Here is a 20,576-nt window from a genome sequence, read left to right on the forward strand (position 1 = left end):
GCCATGAGGGTGGTTGTGTGATGGATGTGCCTCTGGGCCTAGGGGAGGCTGTCCTTACCCTTACATAGCTGTAAACTGCCAGTATGATGTCAGGCAAGAGGTGTTTCCTAGAAGGGAGGCGGTCATGTCTTCACAGGATTCTTCTTGAAGAAAACAGCTTGCATTCCTCATAGGCTTGTACCATTATGATCCCAAGGAATCTCATTCCATTGCCAACCAGTGAGGCTAAAAACCAGAGAGGCAGAGACACAAAGGCTTTACTGGCATCAGGCTGGCCAAGTTGGAAGATGGAGAGCTTATATGCAGGTGCCATCTTGCCTGGGGCTGTAGGTAGAACTGTTGTTTCTATGGTTTCCATGATGTGTACTGACCCTCAGGCATCCCCACATGTACCTGACTCCTGTGAAACCTAAGGAAATTTTACTGGTTGAGGTTGTGTGAGCAGTGTTCTTTGATATTTTCCCTTTCTTCTTTTCAGGTAAGAATTATAGTGTACTGGGTAACCCGTCACTTACAGTGCCAGGGAAGGGATTGGCAGGGAAGTGAATGGACAAGAAATAGATTAAGAGGGCTGGAGAGGTAGCTCACTGGTTAAGGATGCTTGTTTGCAAAGCCTGATGGCCTGGGTTCAATTTCCCAGTAGCCACATGAAGCCAGATGCATAAAGTGGCACGTGCATCTGGAGTTCGTTTGCAGTGGCAAGAAGCCCTGGTAAACCCATTCTTCACGCTCTCTCTCGCTTTCTGTCTCTCCTCCCCTTGCAAGTAAATAATTTTAAAAAAAAATCTTTCAAAACACAAGAAATAAAATAAGAAATGACTAAGAATAGTCTAGAAGGCTGGGGAGATGGCTCAGTGGCTTCAGGCATTTACTTGCTTGCAAAGCCTGTCAGCCTGGGTTCAATTCCCTTGTAGCCACAGAAAGCCAAATACAAAAGTAGGACCTCTGTCTGGTGTTCATTTGCAGCAGCAAGAAGCCCTAACACACACACACACATACACACACACAAATAAATAAATACATACATACATAAATAAATAAATAAATAAATAAATAAAAATGTATATTAGAAACGATTAGAATAAGAAAAATAGTATACCGGCAGATGACCGTGAGCTGGGCAGTCACCAGAGTGCCACCCACGGTGTAGGCTCAAGGACTGTGGGGCCTCCATTTGGGAGAGGTTCTTTTCTCGTGAGGGGGAGTTTCTTTGTTTGCATTTTTTTTTTCACTTGTCTGCTCAGATATACTTTTCTCTCTCAGAGCACCTTTATTTGGAATTTTTAAACAAAATCTCCAGCTTGGCTTAATACCTGACACATCTTGAAGTCGATTTCATCATCGAAGCTATGAATCCAGGTTTTGCCTGGGAAAGGCTCTTGCAAAGGGATCTAGGGCTGCAGCAGCATGGATTGGAGCCAGGAGTAGAGCTATGCCTCTGTCGTCCCTTACCCTCACCGATAAGAATTCAGGGCTGGAGAGATGGCTCAGCAGTTAAGGTGCTTGCCTGCAAAGCCTAACAACCTGGGTTCGATTCCCCAGCACCCACATGCAGCCTGATGCACAAGGTGACACATGCATCTGAAGTTCATTTGCAGTGTGCTGGAGGCTCTGGTGCACCCATTCTGTCTGTCTGTCTCTCTTCTTTCAAATAAATAAATAAATAATTTAAAAACAACCTTAGCTAAGAGATTAAAGTTCAGAAATTAAAAAATATATATATTTATGTATGTGTTTAGTTGAGGGACAGATAGAGAGGGTGAGGAAGAGAGAAAGCATGGGCGCTCCAGGGCCTCCCTTCACTACAAGCAAACCCCAGACACATGCACCACTTTGTACATCTGGCTTCATGTGGTTACTGCAGAATTGAACCTGAGTATCAGGCTTTGTGAGCAAGCACCTTTAACCACTGAGCCATCTCTCCAACCCATCTTCGACAAGTTTTTTTTTTTTTTTTTTTGGAGTGATTATTCCTGTCTCTTTTGAAGAGTTGTGTCAACATATAATATGTAAAAATAATGTGGTCACTCATTCAAGTTCAGAATAATGTTAGAACTACTAATGGTTCCTAGGAACAATAGTTGATGGTGAGATCTTAGAGTAAACAATAGTAAATGTTAAGCAAATAACTTAAAATGACCTTGTTTCTTAGTGAAAGTGCTGTCAGCCAACCACAGATTGATTGATGGATTTGGTCTTTTGAGGTACAGTCTAGAGTGAGACTATGCCCAGCCCAGGTTTAAAAACACACTCATTAAGCTGGGCATGATGGCACATGTCTTTAATCCCAGCACTTGGGAGGCAGAGGTAGGAGGATCTCCATGAGTTTGAGGCTACCCTGAAACTACATAGTGAATTCCAGGTCAGCCTGAGCTAGAGTGAGACCCTACCTCGAAAAACCAAAAATGCACTCATCAGAAAGATACCATGGGAAGGGCTGGAGAGATGGCTTAGTGATTAAGACACTTACCTACAAAGCCTAAGGACCCAGGTTTGACTCTTCAGGCCCTATGTAAGCCAGCTGCACAAGGTAGCACATGTGTCTGGAGTTGGTTTACAGCGGCCAGAAGCCCTGGCATGCCCATTCTCTCTTTGTCTCAAATGAAAGATAAGACACCGTGGGACTGGAGAGATGGCTTAGCAGTTAAGGTGCTTGCCTGTGAAGCTTAACAACCCAGGTTCAATTCTCCAGTACCCACATAAGCCAGATGCATACTGTGGCACATGAGTTTGAAGTTAGTTTCCAGTGGCTAGAGGCCTTGGCATGCCCATTCTCTCTCTCTATCTCCTCCCCATCTCAAATAAATATAAAACATTTTTTAAGAAGACTGTGGTCAGAGTTAATATCTCAATTGGTCAAATATCAGTGAAGAAAATTGATAAGTCAAAGGTAATACTTGGGCTGGAGAGATGGCTTAGCCGTTAGGTGCTTGCCTGTGAAGCCTAAGGGCCTCGGTTCGAGGCTCGACTCCCCAGGACCCACGTTAGCTAGATGCACAAGGGGGTGCATGCGTCTGGAGTTCATTTTTAGTGCTGGAAGCCCTGGCGCGCCCATTCTCTCTCTCCCCCTCTTTCTCTGTCTGTCGCTCTCAAATAAATAAATAAATAATAAAATAAAAAAAGTAACACTCATAGGTCAAACATCCAGGAGTTACAACTCAACTAGTTAAATACACAGGGCTCATTTTCTTCTGGTGCCCCTGTTGTTAATTAGGCTAGCTGCTGTTGCTTCTCTGCACTCCCCATTGCACACATAGCAGTCACCTTCTCCTTAATGGGACTTAACACACACGTAGAAGCAGTTCATGGGAGGAAAGGGTTTATTTCCATTTGCCGTTTCAAGGGAAGTTTCATCATGGCAGGGAAAGCGTGGCAGGCCTGAGCAGGAAGCCTGGGTCACATCTCCACATCAGCAACAGAGACGAAGGAATCTGAGTGACCTATAGCTTTACCCAGTGGGACTGGATTAATAAACCTCAAGGTCCACCCCCCTCCCCAGTGACACACCTCCTCCAGCAAGGCTCCACCTCCCAAAGGCTCCACAACTCTCCCAAGCAGCCAGCAGATGGGGACTAAGTCTTCAAACCACATGAGGCTATGGGGAACATTTCATTCAAACTACCACACCATGGTTTCTTTGGACCATGAAAACTGAATTTGTGGAACATCAGAAATGTGCCAACATAATTTGTGACCCATGGCATTTTCTGGCTGTCAATCTGCAGTCCTTAAATCTCCTATGGATGGGATTTGTGTTCCTCTGTCTCCTTTGTCCCTGCCAGTCGCCTAGAGATGGCATTCCTGCAGTTCTGTCTGTCAGAGCCCCGTAGACCATGTCTTGATTCTTCTAGGCGTCTTTCACTTGCTTCAGGTATTATGAAGCTGATGGACTCACACATTCTTTTTTTTTTTTTTAATTTATTTATTTGAGAGCGACAGATACAGAGAGAAAGACAGATAGAGGGACAGAGAGAATGGGTGCGCCAGGGCTTCCAGCCTCTGCAAACGAACTCCAGACGCGTGCGCCCCCTTGTGCATCTGGCTAACGTAGGACCTGGGGAACCGAGCCTCGAACCAGGGTTCTTAGCTTCACAGGCAAGCACTTAACCGCTAAGCCATCTCTCCAGCCCAAAGCTGATGGACTCACACATTCTTGAACATTCATTCTCAATGTGCTTCATCTGTCCCTTTAAAAGTATAGCATTTTGGAACTGGGGAGAAGGCTTAGCAGGTTAAGGCGCTTGCCTGCGAAGCCTAAGGACCCAGGTTCAGTTCCCCAATATCCACACAAGCCAAGATGCACAAGGTGGCACATGCATCTGGAGTTTATTTGCAGTGGCTGGAGGCCCTGCATGCCCATTCTCTATATATCTGCCTCTTCCACTCTTTCCCACTCTCCCTCAAATAAATATTTTAAAAGTTTCCTATTTCATTTTTTTGGGCATTTTTTCATTAGCTTTACATTTTCTGCAGTCAGAAGGTGTTCTTTAACGCCTTCTGTTGAACTACCTGTGACTTTCTGGTCACCCATCATCCTGAGGCTGGGATACTCAATGCCTTCCTCTGAGCTCATGGTGAACTTCCCTAATTAAGACTCATTTGCTAGAGAACCTTCACCATGGATTGCCATGAACTTCCTGGTTCATGCCGGTGCCTCCCACTCAGTGGCATGCAAGAATAATTCCCTGAAAAGGGATTTGATCTTTGCCAAGTTTCAACCCCAGGACAAATCCAGGACCACAAGCCAGGAAGCAGTCCATTCGATAGCTCCACCTCGTGCCCCAGCACCGTGACCTCAGGGGTGTGTGTAGCATCCTCAGTCAGGCTGACAGTGAGTGTTGGATGCTCAGGCCCGTCTCTCTACTTCTTCTTGGAAGTACCCTATGCTTCCAGCCAGCTGGCAGGTGCTCAGATGGACAGGAGGAAAAATGTGTACACACAGGCTCCCTTCAGTAGCCAAGGCTGTCATCCCCTTCCTTGGTCCACTCGATCCACGGTGGAGCTGGACCAAGCGTCATTCCCCTCTCACTACTTTGCCCCTCCTCCACATGCCTCACACATTGCTCCCTGGTTCCAAGCACAGGGTCAACTCCCAGTCCTGCACATAGGCTGGGCCTGATGATTTAGCGTGTTATTGAAGATTTTCTCTTGTAAGAAACAAAAGACAGGAGGGGTAAGGGATGAGAAAAGAGAAGGGAAGGAAAGAGAAAGAAAAAGAAAGAAGGGGGGGAAGAAATGCTAATTATAAAGAGGAGAGAGAGATGCTGGGCAGTTCCTTTAGTGTGGAGAAAGTGAAAACTTATTTAAAGACAAAAATTGAGCCTGAAAAAAAATAAAGCTTGTCTGATTGAAACATGGACTCATAGTAAGTAATTAAAATATTAAAAGTGTGTCTGGCTTGATATCCGCTGTTTTATTGTAAGATGCTAGTGGTGTGATGTTACTGGTTAATGTGCAGGCTTTCCTTTCTTTCTTTCTTTCTTTCTTTCTTTCTTTCTTTCTTTCTTTCTTTCTTTCTTTCTTTTTTTGAGAGAGAGAGAGGGAAAGGGAAAGATGCAGAAGAGAGAGAGAGAGAAAAAAAATGGGCATTCCAGGGCCTCTAGCTGCTGGAAATGAACTCCAAATGCTACCTTGTTTATCTGGCTCCTCCTTTTTTTTAATTCAAATACTGGAGTATGGAAAGCGCAAGTTATCACCTCTAATTTATGTCTAATTTAGCCTTATGCCAGAATAGAACAACTTAGACTCCTTTGCAATTAAGGGAAATGGTGCCGCAGCCACAGGTTTAGTGCCTGAGACAACACAGACTCATTGTTAGCCTCGTAACTGGGGCAGCCTTCCTCCCGGAGGCTGTGGGACGAGTCCCTTCCTCGCCTCTTCCAGTCTGGTGGCTTTTACACTGTTCACACTGCCTGGCCACACTTCCAACCCTGCTCTGCCTGTATTCGTTTGCCTGGCTCATGTAATGACACGGAGCCCACCCAGATCATCACTGTGGTCTCCCCATCTCAAGATCCCGAACTGAGAGCCATCAGCAAAGTCCCGTTGCCATGCAGACTAGCGTTTCACTTTCAGTGGATCAGGCTCTGGGGGCCGTGATTCTGCCAACCACAAGTCAGGGGAGTGGCCAGTAGCAGGTCGCTATGGGTTACACCTGGGGTGTAAAGAGGATTGGGTTCAGGGCAAGCTGACTACATGCTCCTAAGTAACGTCTCACAGTGTTTCTTTCTGTTACCTAAAAATGAGACCCTTTATCCCAGCCTGCATGCGTGAAGATTCTGCTGAATTCCTTGCATTTAATCAAAACAAAACAGGGCTGGAGAGATGGCTTAGCGGTTAAGTGCTTGCCTGTGAAGCCTAAGGACCCCGGTTCGAGGCTCGGTTCCCCAGGTCCCACGTTAGCCAGATGCATAAGGGGGCGCACGCGTCTGGAGCTCGTTTGTAGAGGCTGGAAGCCCTGGCGCGCCCATTCTCTCTCTCTCCCTCTATCTGTCTTTCTCCCTGTGTCTGTCGCTCTCAAATAAATAAATAAAATGTTTAAAAAAAACATTGCACTTCTGGCCCATCTTCTCCCATCACCTTTAATTTTTTTTTGGATTTATTTATCTGGGAGTGTGTGTTGTGTGCTCACCCACACGCAGAGGTTGGAGGTCAGCCTCAAGGCCTCTGTGCTCTTCCACCTTCTCTGAGATGGGCTTTCTTGCCACTGCCTACAAATTCTAGACTACCTGACCTATGACCTTTGGATTCTCCTGCCTCCACCTCTAGTTGTGGAATTACGAATGCCTGTGGCTGTCACTGTGTGTCAGATTTCCTGTAGTTGCTGGAAAGGATTGACCTTGGGTCTGAGGGCTTTGCAAGCAAACACCTTTAGCTGCTGAGTCATCTCCCCAGCCCTCATTTTCTGCTTCTTAGGGAGGAAATGTTTGTTTGTTTGTTTGTTTGTTGAGATAGGGTCTCGCTGTAGCCCAGGCTGACCTGGAATTCACTATGTAGTCTAAGGGTGGCCTCAAACTTACGGCAACCTCACCTCTGCCTCCCAAGTGCTGGGATTAAAGGCACGTGCCACCACGTCCAGCTACATTTTTGCTTTTGTGTGTGTGTCTGAGTGTATGTGTATGTATAGTTTGGTAAATGCACGTGGATGTGCCCTTGCCATGCCCCACATGCTTGGCTGTAGCAGGGGTCACTCTCCTGTGGTGGCTCACGGGGAACATCAGGTGTCCCACTCAGTAGCTCTTTTGCCTGGTCTTGTTTGAGCCAGCGTCTTGTTTTACCAATTCCGGAGCTTGCAAAGCTGTGACAAATCTCAGGTCTCTGCTCCTCTGCATGACCGGGGTTGCAGGCGCCCATGGCTATGGCCTGCTGTTTTACCTGGGATTTGGAGATTTTTAACTCTGGTGGCCTCAGGCCCTCACATTTGTACAGGAAATGCACTTAACTGCTGAGCCATCTCTCCAGCTTAGTGAGGACATTTTTGTAGCACTCTTGTGGCTTCACAGTTCAGTGGACACAATTTTGCATTTAAAGAGCCTCCAAGAACTGGAGGGATGGCTTAGCAGTTAAGGCGTTTGCCTGCAAAGCCAAAGAACCCAGGTTCGATTCCCCAGGATCCATGTCAGCCAGATGCACTAGGAGTTCATTTGCAGTGGCTGGAGGCCTACGCCTTTCTCTCTCCCTCTTTCTCTGTCAAATAAATAAAAATAAACTATTTTAAAGAGCCTCAAAGATATGGGTTCTCTGCAGACACTCATTTCATCCTTCAAAAAAAAAATAATTATTAACTAAAGAGATAAGTAGTGGGCTAGCCAATGCCCTGGGGTTCTGCATGGACTTCCCACACTTGTGTTCCGTCACCATCAGCCACACTGTCTAGACAAGTTGTGTCCTTCCCCTGGGCCTCAGTTTCCACATTTATAATGAGAACATTAGGTCGGTCACTTGTAAGATTAACTCCAGCAATTCTGCTGGAGTTATAAAGTAGTTATATGTTATAATGACATGCTGCTTACAACTTGTCCTAAATGCTGCTTTTACTTAACACATTAGCAATAGTTATTAAATAGTGGTAAATTTTAATAATTTACAGTAACCTTGAAGAAGAAATAGTAATTATGAGAATTGCAATCAAAAGAAGAAAGACGATGTCTTCGTGTGCATGCGTGCCGCACCCGGTGATTACACCACTTTGTGCTTGTGGCTTGGGAATTGAACCCAGGCCAGCAGGCTCAAGGCTTTGTAAACAAATGGCCTTTAACTATGGAGCCATCTCCCTGGCCCCTAGGTCTTGGTGTTCGTGAAGACATCAGATACACTACTGCCTGAGAGTCTGCAGTGTCTGCTGCCTCCTTCTGGAATGTTCTTCCCACAGACATCCACATAATGTGGCTTCCTCTTTGCTCTGGCTATGCTGTACTGTTACTGTCCCTGCCTAGCCTCCCCTGAGCACCCTACTGTAAAGTGCAGTCAGCGGTACTCATGAGCCTTTGTAGCCTTTTCTGGCTATTATTATTTTTTTTTAATCATTTACTGCCTTCTGATAAAGTTTCCTGATTTCCCATTTTCTATTCATTGCTTATTTCCTTTTGTGCTGGGGCCATGCCATCCCACTGTCACCTTCACCAGGGCAGGACCTGTCCTCGTCTGTGACCACCAACGTAGCAGAAGCGTCTGTCATACAGTAGATGTCCAGTGAATGACCCGCAGCAGCACTTTAGAGACCTTTAGAAACACACGAAGCGAAGTTGGGTGCAGTGGCCCAGGTCTGTAATCCCAGCACCTGGGAGGCTAAGGTAGGGGGATTTTGAGTTCCAAGTCGGCCTGAGCTAGAGTGGGGCCCTATTTTTTTCTTTCTTTCTTTCTTTCTTTTTTTTTTAAACAAAGAGAGGGCTGGAGAGATTGCTCAGTGGTTAAAGGCATCTTCTTGGAAAGCCTGATGTGCTGGGTTCAATTCCCCAGTACCCACGTAGAGCCAGATGCACAAAGTGACACATGGATCTGAAGTTTGTCTGCACTGGCAGAAGACCCTGGTGTGGTCATTCTCTCTCTCTCTCCTTGAAAATAAATATTTTAAAAAGAAAAAAGAAGCCAAAAGACCTCCCCTTCACACTATATGATCATATACATATATATATATTATATGTAATATATATACATGCATATACTCTGCAAAAAAAATCTGAAAATATTAGTAATAATTATCACAGATGGCTAGATTGTAGGGCATTTTCTTTCTTAGTTCTTTATTTTGCATAAGATTACAGCACTATAATACAACTCTAAAATAAGTAATATTACTCAGAAATAATGGCTATTGGAAAAGTAATGGTTGTGAACCTCAGATTTTAGAAATCTTCTGAGGGGAACCATATACCACAGTATTACTCCTATTTGAGTCTGCCAGAATGTTTTTCCTAATAAATTGAATATAATTTTTCTTTTTTTCTTTCTTTATTTTTATTTACTTCAGAGAGAGAGAATGGGTGTGCCAGGGCCTTCAGCCACTGTAAACGAACTCCAGGTGCATGGGCCACCTTGTGTAGCTGGTTTACGTGGGTCCTGGAGAATCGAACCTGGGTCCTTTCTTCGCAGGCAAAAATGCCTTAACCACTAAGCCATCTCTCCAGCCCTAAATTTTATTTTTTTTAAAAAATATTTATTTATTTATTCAATAGAAAGAGAGAGAGAAATCGAACTCTGGTCCTTTGTAGGCAAGTGCCTTAACTGCTGAGCCATCTGTCCAGTCTGATTTGTTCTCTATTCAAACTTCAGACTCTGTTGCTGTTGTTAGTTTAAAACTGTATGTGATTCTGTATTACCTAGATTGGTTTTTGTTGTTTTGTTTGTCTAGGTAGGGTCTCATTCTAGCCCAGGCAGACCTAGAATTTACTGTGTAGTCTCAGGCTGGCCTCAAACTCCTGGCGATCCTCCTACCTCTGCCTCCCAAGTGCTGGGATTAAAGGTGTGCACCACCACTCCCAGCTGTTTTTTTTTTTTTTTTTTTTTTTTTTTTTTTTTTTGGTTTTTCGAGGTAGGGTCTCACTCTAGTCCAGGCTGACCTGGAATTCACTTTGTAGTCTCAGGGTGGCCTCGAATGCATGGGGATCCATCTACCTCTGCCTCACGAGTGCTGGGATTAAAGGCGTGCGCCCCCACGCCCAGCTTTGTTTTTTAAACTTTATTAAAAATACATAATCCTCCCTACCATCCTCCTTTGTTTCTACCAAATTCCCTCCTGTTTCCTTCTAGTCCCTCTTCTGCTTTTTTAAAAATTTTATTCATTTATTTACAAGCAGAGAGAGATAGAAGAGAGACAGATAGAGAGAGAAAGAATAGGCGTGCCAGCGCCTCCAGCCATTGCAAACGAACTCCAAATGCATGTGCCCCTTGTGCATCTGGCTTACATGGGTCCTGGGGAATCGAACCTGGGTCCTTTGGCTTCACTGGCAAGTGCCTTAACCACTGAGCCATCTCTCCAGCCCCCCTCTGTTTTCATGTTTTTATTTTTGGTTTTGTTTGTTAACCCTCCTCTATCATCCACAATCACCTGTTGATGGGCCCAACATTGTGCAGGTGTTATGTGGGTGATGACAGCTGCTGTGACATCATAAATACAACCACCACTTTGTGTCTGGAAGACAGCATTCCAAAGCTCTCCTCCCCTGCCTTTTACTTCCCGCCACCTCTTCCACTAGAGTCCCTGAGCCATTGGAAGGTGTGACAGAGATGTCGCATTTAGTGCTGAGCACTCAGTTATCACTTCCTCTCGGCACTTGGATGAGTTTTGAGTCTCTCCAGCAGTCACCACTCTCTGCAAAGAAAAATGTCTCTAGAGTGTTTTTAGGTTTCCAGCAAGAAAGGAACGATGAAATACTATGCACTTACAGAGAGAAAAATGTGGGAAATTACTAAAATTCAGGTATGATGTGGTGAGGTTTGTGTCCATTGTTCATTTTAGGGTAGATAGTCCTCATGCCATGTATGACAGAATTATCTGGATTTATAAGTAGGAAAGGCACACGCATCCTCACATGCAGGTTGAGTACGATTGGAGAGTTGATAAGCAGGTAATGACAGTGTCACCTTACTTGGATTTGTCTCTGCCTCCCCAGAATCCAGAAGGATGTCTGGGGACTTGCCGCTCAACATTAACATCAAGGAACCGCGATGGGATCAAAGCACTTTTGTTGGCCGAGCCAATCATTTCTTCACTGTAACTGACCCCAGGAATATCCTCTTAACAAATGAACAACTAGAAAATGCCAGAAAAATAGTGCACGATTACAGGTAATATGAATGATTGCTTTTTGGTTTACTATACAATAGATCATTGTATAGGTGAATTGTTTTTAAACCACTTTATGAGTTATGCAATAAAATACTCTTTGCTAAAAAAATAAAATAAAATAAAATAAACAGGAAGACCCATTAGATCATTTGTTGCTGACTCTTAACACAGACATCCAAGGTTCATTTTAACTTGAAAATAAAATAGTATCTCTCCTACTCAGATGCCTATCTGCTAGATCTTCCCCCAGCATCATGTCTCCTTTCCTCTAATACCACATGCATTCTTCTATCTTTGACAGGATCGATGTCATTCAAAAACTGGTAAGCAGGGCTGGGGAGATGGCTCAGCAGTTAAGGTGCTTTCCTGCAAAGCCTAATAACCTGGGTTCGATTTTTGATTCCCCAGTACCCATATAAACCTAAATGCACAAAGTAGCGCATGTATCTGGAGTTCGTTTGCAGTGGCTGGGGGCATTGATGTGCCTATTCTCTCTCTCTTTCTCTTGCTCTCACTCTCTCCTTGCAAATAAATAAATAAACATATTTAAATTTTTTTTAAATCTGGTAAGCAATAATTAGGGGTAGGACCACTGTTTCTGAGCTATAGAACCAAAGACTAAAACATTCTAGGTAGGTGTCCCAATGGAAAGGATGCTCATGGGAGATGGGGATTGTAGATTTGAAGTGTGATCCATCTGTTGAGCCGTGCCTGAGGTCAGGGAGGATGTGACCCTATGCAGGGACAACCAATCCTCCTTATACACCAATTATCTAGCCACAAATTCAGCCAACTTCAGATAGAAGATACTGGAAAAACAATCTAACATCCATACCTAAAGCCTTTTTTCTTGCCATCATTCTAAACAGGACGGCACAACAACCATTTATGTAACATTTGTGATGTATTAGGCATTACACATTTGAAATATATGAGAGAGAACTTGGGATGGTGGTGCTTACCTGTAGTCCCAGCTGCTCAGAAGGCTGTGGCAGGAGTGTCACTTGAGCCAGTAAGTTTGAGAGCAGCTGCAGCATCATAACAAGATCCCATCTCAAAAAAATATAAAAGGAGGCTGAGGAGATGGCTTAGTGGTTAAGGTGCTTGCCAGCAAAACCAAAGGACCTAGGTTCAGTTTCCCAGTACCAACGTAAAACGAGATGCACAAGGTACTGCATACATCTGGAATTTGTAGTGGCTGGAGGCCCTGGGGTGCCATTTCTCTCTTTCTCTCTCTTTTTGTTCCTCTCTCTCTCTCTCAAATAAATAAATAAATATATAAATAAAATAAAAAGGCATGTATGGGATTGATGCAAATAAACAAATGCTATGCATCTTGTAGAAAAGACATTAGTGAGGCTAGAGAGATGGCTTAGAGGTTAAGGCCCTTGCCTGTGAAGTCTAGTGACCCAGGTTTGATTCTCCAGTAGCCATGTCAAGTCAGATGCACAAAGTGGCACACATGTCTAGAGTTCATTGCTTGCAATGGCTAGAGGCCCTGGAGCACCCATTCTCCATTCTCTCTCTCTCACTCATAAATAAATGAATAAACAAATAAATATCTTTTTTAAAGGAACAAAAAAGTAAAGACATTAGCATCCTCAGATGCTGATGAGGGGTCCTGAAACCAAACACTTGTGAGTGTTCAGGGACAACTGTACCCCTATACAGCAACAGGTGCCTGAAGAGTTCAGGCTTTGTAGGCCAACTGTGCACAGTTCATGTGGCCAGATATTACAGTGTACCACAAAAAGGGAGGGAGGGATGAAGGGAGGGAAGTAGGAAAGAAGAGAGGGAGGTAGGAAAGACAGAGGTGGGAAAGGAGGGAAAAAGGGGAAAGGAGGAAAAATCATGGAACCTTATGAAAAAGTACTGAGAAATGAAGTCAAGGGAGACTTCTCATAAATATTTCAGGAACTCAGAAAAAATCGATGTTCTTTATGAATCGGGTCAATGATACTGAGGTGTAATGCCTTTGAAAACACATCTTACATAGATCCTAGAAGTAAGGCTGAAGGTGTATTCCTCAAAACATAGCTAGTGGCAAAAAGTAGGTTAAGGCTGGGCTGGTACCAGTGGCTGCACTGAATTAGCATTTTGGCTAAATTTCTGGCAATAAGCATGTGCCTCTTTGATGAGGAGAACAATGAACAAAAGGGGTCTGGCTGCACAATGGTTAAAGGCGCTGGCTTTCAAAGCCTGCCAGCCTGGGTTCAATTCCCCAGCACCCATGTGTTGAAGTTACCCTCTCCTTGCTGGCACAAAGCACCCAGCCAAAAGCAGCTTGTGGAAGAAGAAAGGGTTTCTTTGGGCTTATAGACTCGAGAGAAGCTCCAGGATGGCATGAGCAGAGGCTGGACATCACCTGGCCACAGCAGGTGGAACGCCATGGCAAGAGAGTGAGCTGAACGCTGGCAAGGGGAAGCTGGCACCCAGAAGTACACTCCCGACAACGCAACTCCTCCAGCACGGCCCCGGTTCCCAGATTGCCAGCAGCTAGGGCCTAGCATTGAAAACACTTGAGCAGGGCTGGAGGGATGGCTTAACAGTTAAGGCATTTGTCTGCAAAGCCAAAGGACCCAGGTTCGATTCCCCAGGACCCACGTTAGCCAGATGCACAAGGGGGCGCGCGCATCTGGAGTTCGTTTGCAGTGCCCATTCTCTCTCTCTCTCTGCCCCCCTCTTTCTCTGTCAAATAAATAAATTAAATAACTAAATAATTAAAACACCTGAGTATATGGGGGTAACCCTAATTCAAATCACCACACCATGTAAAGCCAGATGGACATCTCTTTGCAGGTGCAAGAGACCCTAGATTGCCCATACACGTACATGTACATGTGTGAATAAGTAAATAAAAAAATACTGCTAAAAAAATACTAACAATTGATGCACCTAGCACTTACTTTTCACTAATGGGTTCCTAGACCAAGTGTCCAAATAACAGGTTTAAAATGAGCTAATACTCTTTACTGCCTTAGCCTCAGCCTGATTGGTTAAAAATAGTTCAGAGTTTGCCAAGTCCAGGCTACATTTTAAATATATTATTTAAAACAGTGAATATTTCCAAGCTTAATACTACTTGATCTGCAAAATATTCTTTTATTCCTTTCCATATTACTGATAACTCGAGATGACTAGGCTTAATGTACTTGCTCATTGCTTCTGTTGTTGTTGATGATGGTTTAAAATTTTTACTGCTAGGCTAGTAGTACAAGTTGGTGACAGAGCATATACCTAGTATTTGTGAGGGCTTGGGGTCAATCCCCAGCACCAAAAAAATAAACAAATAAAAAATAAAAGCCGGGTGTGGTGGCGCTCGCCTTTAATCCCAGCACTCAGGAGGCAGAGGTAAGAGGTTGCTATGAGTTTGAGGCCACCCTGAGACTACATAGTTCATTCCAGGTCAGTCTGGACCAGAGTGAGACCTTACCTCAAAAAACCAAAACAAAAATAAATAAAATAAATCAACGAATGATAAATGAATGAATGAATTTAAGACATATTAAAATAAATTGTTACTGTCTAGCAGATTTGTCATACCACATGCACAATACTTTCAGGGAAGTGCTCAGTTTTACAAATCATGTAGCTTCTTGTCTTGAGGACACTGATAGGAAATTGGAAACCATTACCTACCATGTTGTCTGTTGTTTTCTAGACATGGGGTCATCCCTCCGGGCCTTACAGAGAATGAGCTGTGGAAAGCAAAGTACATCTACGACTCGGCTTTCCACCCTGACACGGGTGAGAAGATGATTCTAATAGGAAGAATGTCAGCTCAGGTTCCTATGAACATGACGATCACAGGCTGTATGATGACATTCTATAGGTGAGTTGCAAGTATGTGCTCATAGTTCCTTTGCTACCCCAGTATCTTTGGAGTCATCTCCTTGCTGGGACAAACATCCAGGCAGAAGCAGCTTATAGGAAGAAAGGGGTTTACTTCAGGCTTACAAATTCCATCAGTGGTAGAAAATGTTGGCTCACTTCCATAGCTCAATAGCAGAGAGACACCATCAAATAGCCAGCAACACCAACATGAACAGCCAGAGCTCCAACCACTCTCTACATACCTTCGAGCTTAGGGCAGAACTCAAAATCCACCCCCCAGTGACATACCTCTTCCCCAGGAGGGCTCTGTCCACTGGAGCCTGAGGACTCAAACCTGAGCCCATGGGGGCCACACCCTTAAAACACTACGTGGTAACTCAAAAGTGTATTTTTATATGTGAATAATTTTATTGAAGTAAATGTCATGTTGGGTATGTTGATGGGAATGATATGTTCATCCCATGATATATCAAAATATCATGTTCTACCTCATGCATATAGTAAATGAAAAATAAAACTTAAGACCATTGAAAATAAAATGGAAGCTGAGTGTAGTGGCTTGTACCTGCAAATCCAGCTCTTGGGAGGCTGGAGCATGAAGATTTTAAGTTGTAGGCCAGAATGGCCATATAGCTAAAACTTGTTTCAAGCATTAAGAACAAAACGTAATAAAATACATAAAACAAAGCATTGTTGCTTTTGGGGGAAAAAAAAGAAAGCTATTGTTTCATTTTTAGTACCATTTAGTGTGTCTGGTGTGAGGCATTTAAATAAATAATTAGTTTGGTGGAGCATAGTATAATCTCAGCACTCAGAAGGCTGAGGTGGAAGGTTTGTCACAAGTTCAAGGTCAATTTTGGCTACATGTTCTAGACCAAAGAGGGCTACAGAGTAAGACCTTTCCTTAAATCAAAGCCAAGTAAAACAAAAGTTACCTTATATAAGAATGTGTTTTTCCTTTAAGAATGTTAAATTGTATCTCTTTTTCTTTTTTAAATTTTATTTATTTTTTATTTATTTATTTGAGAGAGAGAATGGGTGCACCAGGGCCTCCAGCCACTGCAAATGAACTCTAGATGCATGTGCCGCCTTATGCATCTGGCTTATGTGGGTCCTGCAGAATTGACCTGAGGTGCTTTAGCTTTGCAAGCAAATGCCTTAACCATTAAGCTGTCTCTCCAGCCCCCTAAATTGTATCATTGTTACTCAAACGGAAGCTGAAGTTTTCTCTAAACCTTAGACCCAAAAGAACATGAGATAGAGAAAACTACTGCCTGTAGCAGTTGCCTTCTTGTTCCTGGGAAAAAAAACACACTACCTGAAGCAGCTCATAGGAGGAAGGGGTTTAGTCAGCTCACAGTTTGGAGGGGAAGTTTGATCAAGGTGAAGAAAGCATGGCAGAGCAGAAGGCGGGCATCACATCTTACCAAAGCAGCTGGAAGACAGCAGAAAGAGTGACTGAGCTCTAGCAAGGGGGTTTGAGCTATAACCCATACCTCCTCCAGAAGGCTGCACCTCCCAAATTGCCATCAGCTGGAAATTAATCACAAACACATGAGGCTATGGGAGGCATTTAGCATTTAAAGTACCATAGTGTCTATAAGCACATTCTCCTTTTTTTTTGAGGTAGGATCTTGCTCTAGCCCAGGTTAACCTGGAATTCAGAGGTAGTCTCAGGTTAGCCCCAAACTTACAGCGATCCTCCTACCTCTGCCACCTCCTGCTGGGCATCTCCTTTGAATCTATAGGCATATATAAGTAAGGCAGAGACACAGACATCCACATACATTAAAAACACATCAGATGCAGTTAGGAGAGGCCAAGACCGCTTCCCCCACGCATGGCTTCTCTTTGCCCAAATGAAAGGACCTGCTATTTGTTGAGTTTCTATTCTGTGCCAGGTTTTCCACACATTGTCTTACTTCATCACGGTACATACCCTCAAAGCTTGGTGATGAGGAAACTGACCATGTGAGACTATCAATCGGGTCTGTCTGGTTACACAAGCCCAAATCCTGTGGCCCATGCAGGGCTCCTGGACTTCCCCTCCTCATGGGTGGCTGCTGTGCCCATTTCCTGTTCTAAATGACGGATAGTGGGCTGGAGAGATGGCTTAGCAGTTAAGGCATTTGCCTGCACAGCCAAAGGACCTCGGTTCGATTCCCCAGAACCCACAGAAGCCAGATGCACAAGGTGGCACATGCATCTGGAATTTGTTTGCGGTGGCTGGGGGCCCTGCCATGCCCATTCTCCCTCTCTCTCAAATAAATAAATAAATAAATAAAAATAAGTGATGGGTAGTCACAAGCATGGCAGAGATGTGACGGCTCATATTCGTCCTAGGACAACGCCGGCTGTGGTGTTCTGGCAGTGGATCAACCAGTCCTTCAACGCTGTCGTCAACTATACCAACAGAAGCGGAGATGCTCCCCTCACTGTGAAGTAAGGCTCTGAGGCTTCGCCATTCTCCGCAGCCTGCCAGGGCTCATTTGATTAAATGGTGATATGCTGCTGCGAAGAGCAGTCTATTTATTTATATACGGTGTCTTCTGTTTGTATGGAATGCTTATGTGCTGTCATTCTTAAGTAAACTGTCTCCCTTCTCCCCCTATCAGATATCTGTCTTCTTTTGTCTGGTCTTCATGGACATTGTTGGTGCCATTAGTGACACTGGGGAGATGCTGTCACTTTGCATGTTGAGCTCAGAGCCCTGCAGAATACATGGCAGGCAGCTCGTGTGTCTGGCCTCTGGTGCGTGACAGCCTGCGTACCCATCTAGCTTAACATCAATCAAAACTACTAGCCTTGGGCCTGGAGAGATGCCTCAGCGGATAAGGCACTTGCTTGCAAAGGCTGATGGCCCAGGTTCAATGCCGCAGTACCCATTTAAGCCTGTTGTACAAAGTAGTACTTGCGTCTGGAGTTTGTTTGCAGTGGCAGGAAGCTCTGGCATTCCATTCATATCCTCCCTCTTTCAAGTAAATAAATAAAAATACAGGGCTGGAGGGATGGCTTAATGATTAAGGCACTTGCCTGCAAAGCCAAAGGACCCAGGTTTTGTTCCCCAGGACCCACATTAGCCAGATGCACAAGGGGGTGTGCGCATCTGGAGTTCGTTTGCAGTGGCTGGAGGCCCTGGCATACACATTTTCTCTCTCCTTTCTCTGTCAAATAAATAAATAAATAAAAATAAAATATATATAAAAATTATATATATGTATGTATGTATGTGTATATATATATTTTAAAAATATATAAAAATAAAAATATATATATATATATATATATTTTTTTTTTAAGTTTTTTGAGGTAGGGTCTCACTCTGGCCCAGGCTGACTTGGAATTCACTATGTAGTCTCAGGGTGGTCTCGAACTCACAGCAATCCTCCTACCTCTGCCTCCTGAGTGCTGGGATTAAAGGCGTGTGCCACCATGCCTGCCCTAAAATATATTTTTAAAAACAGCCCCAGGTGTCCAATGCAGACCGGAGGCTGCAGGTGACACACTCGTTCAAGGGGCCAGCAGGAAGCTGGGACCTAGTACACACAAGCTGGGGGAGAAGTGGAGACGGGAGAGAAGAAGAAAGAAACAGAGGAAGGGAGAAAACAACCCCAGCAACCTCTAAAGGGAAGGGTTAACCCGCGAGCTCTCTGCAGAAAGGAAGGGGAGCTTGTGATGGTGTGACACAATTTAATTTTAAAATAGCTCATCTCTGGTGTCCAAGAAGGCAATAACTACAAACTTGTCTCCTCTTTTAATTTTCTGGGGGCAGGGGAGGGTGGAATCTGGCTAAAGAAATTGATTAAACAAAATATTAGCATAACTTGTATAATGCTTGAAAGAGAGGTATTTGTCCTACTTCTCTTTGAAAATTGCCTTATCGGCTCATGGCTGGGCATGTACTCTTCTGCCTCATCAAATAAACAAAGGATATGGAGATCAGCTCTCAGCAGTGTTCACCACAGTGAACAGAGAACTAACTGCTTCATTATTATTTTTGAAAGATGAAGCTTTTAGCATTTTTATGCAAGGTAGCCTTTTAAGAATGGCAGGATTACATTTTTGCTTTCTGTATGCACATTCGTATTTTAAGAGTTTTCTTTTTAATTTATTATTTGTGTGTGTGTGTGTGTTGGTGTGGAGAGCACGGCTGTGTGTGGGGGTGGGGAGGTCTTGACGCAGCAAACAAATGCCAGATATTTTGTGCATCTGGCTTACATGAGTGACTTGGGAATTGAACTCCAGGCCAGCAGGCTTTGCGAGCAAGCATCTTTAACTGCTGAGCCATCTTCCCTGCCACTTAGTAGGTGTTTTTGATTTACGTATATGTGCTCCAAATATTTAGCTGATGTCTTTCCCTTCATTTGTAGCTTCCTACTCATCCACATCTCCCCTTGTACCTCACCCACCATGAGGACTCATTCTACATGTCCACCTAATTTGGTGGCTGTAGTCATTACATATTGCAGTCAGGTTCACCTTGCTGGTAGAAACTACCCAACCTAGAGCAGCTTGTGGGATAAAGAGATTTATTTTGACTTATAGGCTCTCCATGATGGCAGGGGGAAACCCACTGGTCAACATAAGGTAGACACTAGCAACAGGAGAGTGTGACAAACACTGGCAAGGGGACACTGGCTATAAAACTCATAAGCCCGCCTCCAACAATACACTCCATCCAGGAGGCGTTAATTCCCAAATCCCCATCAGCTGGGAATCTAGCATTCAGAATGCCTAAGTTTATGGGGGACACCTGAATCCACCACATTCCACCCCTGGCCCCCATAAACTAATAACCATACATGACTTTAAGTGAAATGCATTCATCCAACTTTAAATTTTTCCATATTTTTTATCAATACTAATGATGTTCAGATATCCCCATAATCCAAGGTCTTTTAACTGAGCCATAATACCAGAAAGTCACCCAAAATCCATAGTGGCACAGACTAAAAACATTCACAGTGCAAAAGATGACATTGGGCATAGCATTTAATCAATACAAGATTTAAAACAACCAAGGCAAACATCAAACTTTAGCTACAAGTCCAACAACTCTAGCTCTAAGTCAGTTAATTCTAACCACCAATAAGTTGCTGGCATTCCAATTCCACCCCTCCAGCTAGGTTACTCACAGTCCTGGAAAACTTCATCGGGGTGGCACCCCTCTCCTTGGCAGCCATCTCATGGTCCCGGCATCTCCACTGGGTTTCCACTGCAATCCACGTTCATCCTCATGGCTCCAGTGGTCTCCATGCAGGCAACCAGCAAACCTGCTTCACACTACCCATGGCCATTTCCAAAACACAAGACCGTGCTGCAAACTCAATGACCCTCTCTTTCCTGCATTTCTTATGCTCCATAATACCAGGTTGGGTGCCAATTTGTTAATCCAGGGGAGAATAAAACAGACTTTGAAGAACAGGGCACTTCTTGAGTACTCAGGGCCCTTCAA

The 20,576-nt window shown here is 44.1% G+C and overlaps 1 protein-coding gene across 1 annotated transcript in view; it reads left to right on the top strand.

Annotated features, from left to right (window-relative positions):
• The window catches only part of Sfxn1 (sideroflexin 1), a 50,218-nt gene that overhangs the window by 7,336 nt on the left and 22,306 nt on the right, over positions 1-20,576 (top strand). The window contains exons 2-4 of the mRNA XM_045152638.1: positions 11,112-11,286; positions 14,949-15,119; positions 17,465-17,563. Of these exons, the coding sequence (XP_045008573.1) occupies positions 11,123-11,286; positions 14,949-15,119; positions 17,465-17,563 (434 nt within the window). The 5' untranslated portion in view covers positions 11,112-11,122. The remainder of the gene's footprint in view (positions 1-11,111; positions 11,287-14,948; positions 15,120-17,464; positions 17,564-20,576) is intronic.

This window comes from Jaculus jaculus, chromosome 6 (assembly GCF_020740685.1).
Source record: "Jaculus jaculus isolate mJacJac1 chromosome 6, mJacJac1.mat.Y.cur, whole genome shotgun sequence".
NCBI lineage: Eukaryota > Metazoa > Chordata > Mammalia > Rodentia > Dipodidae > Jaculus > Jaculus jaculus.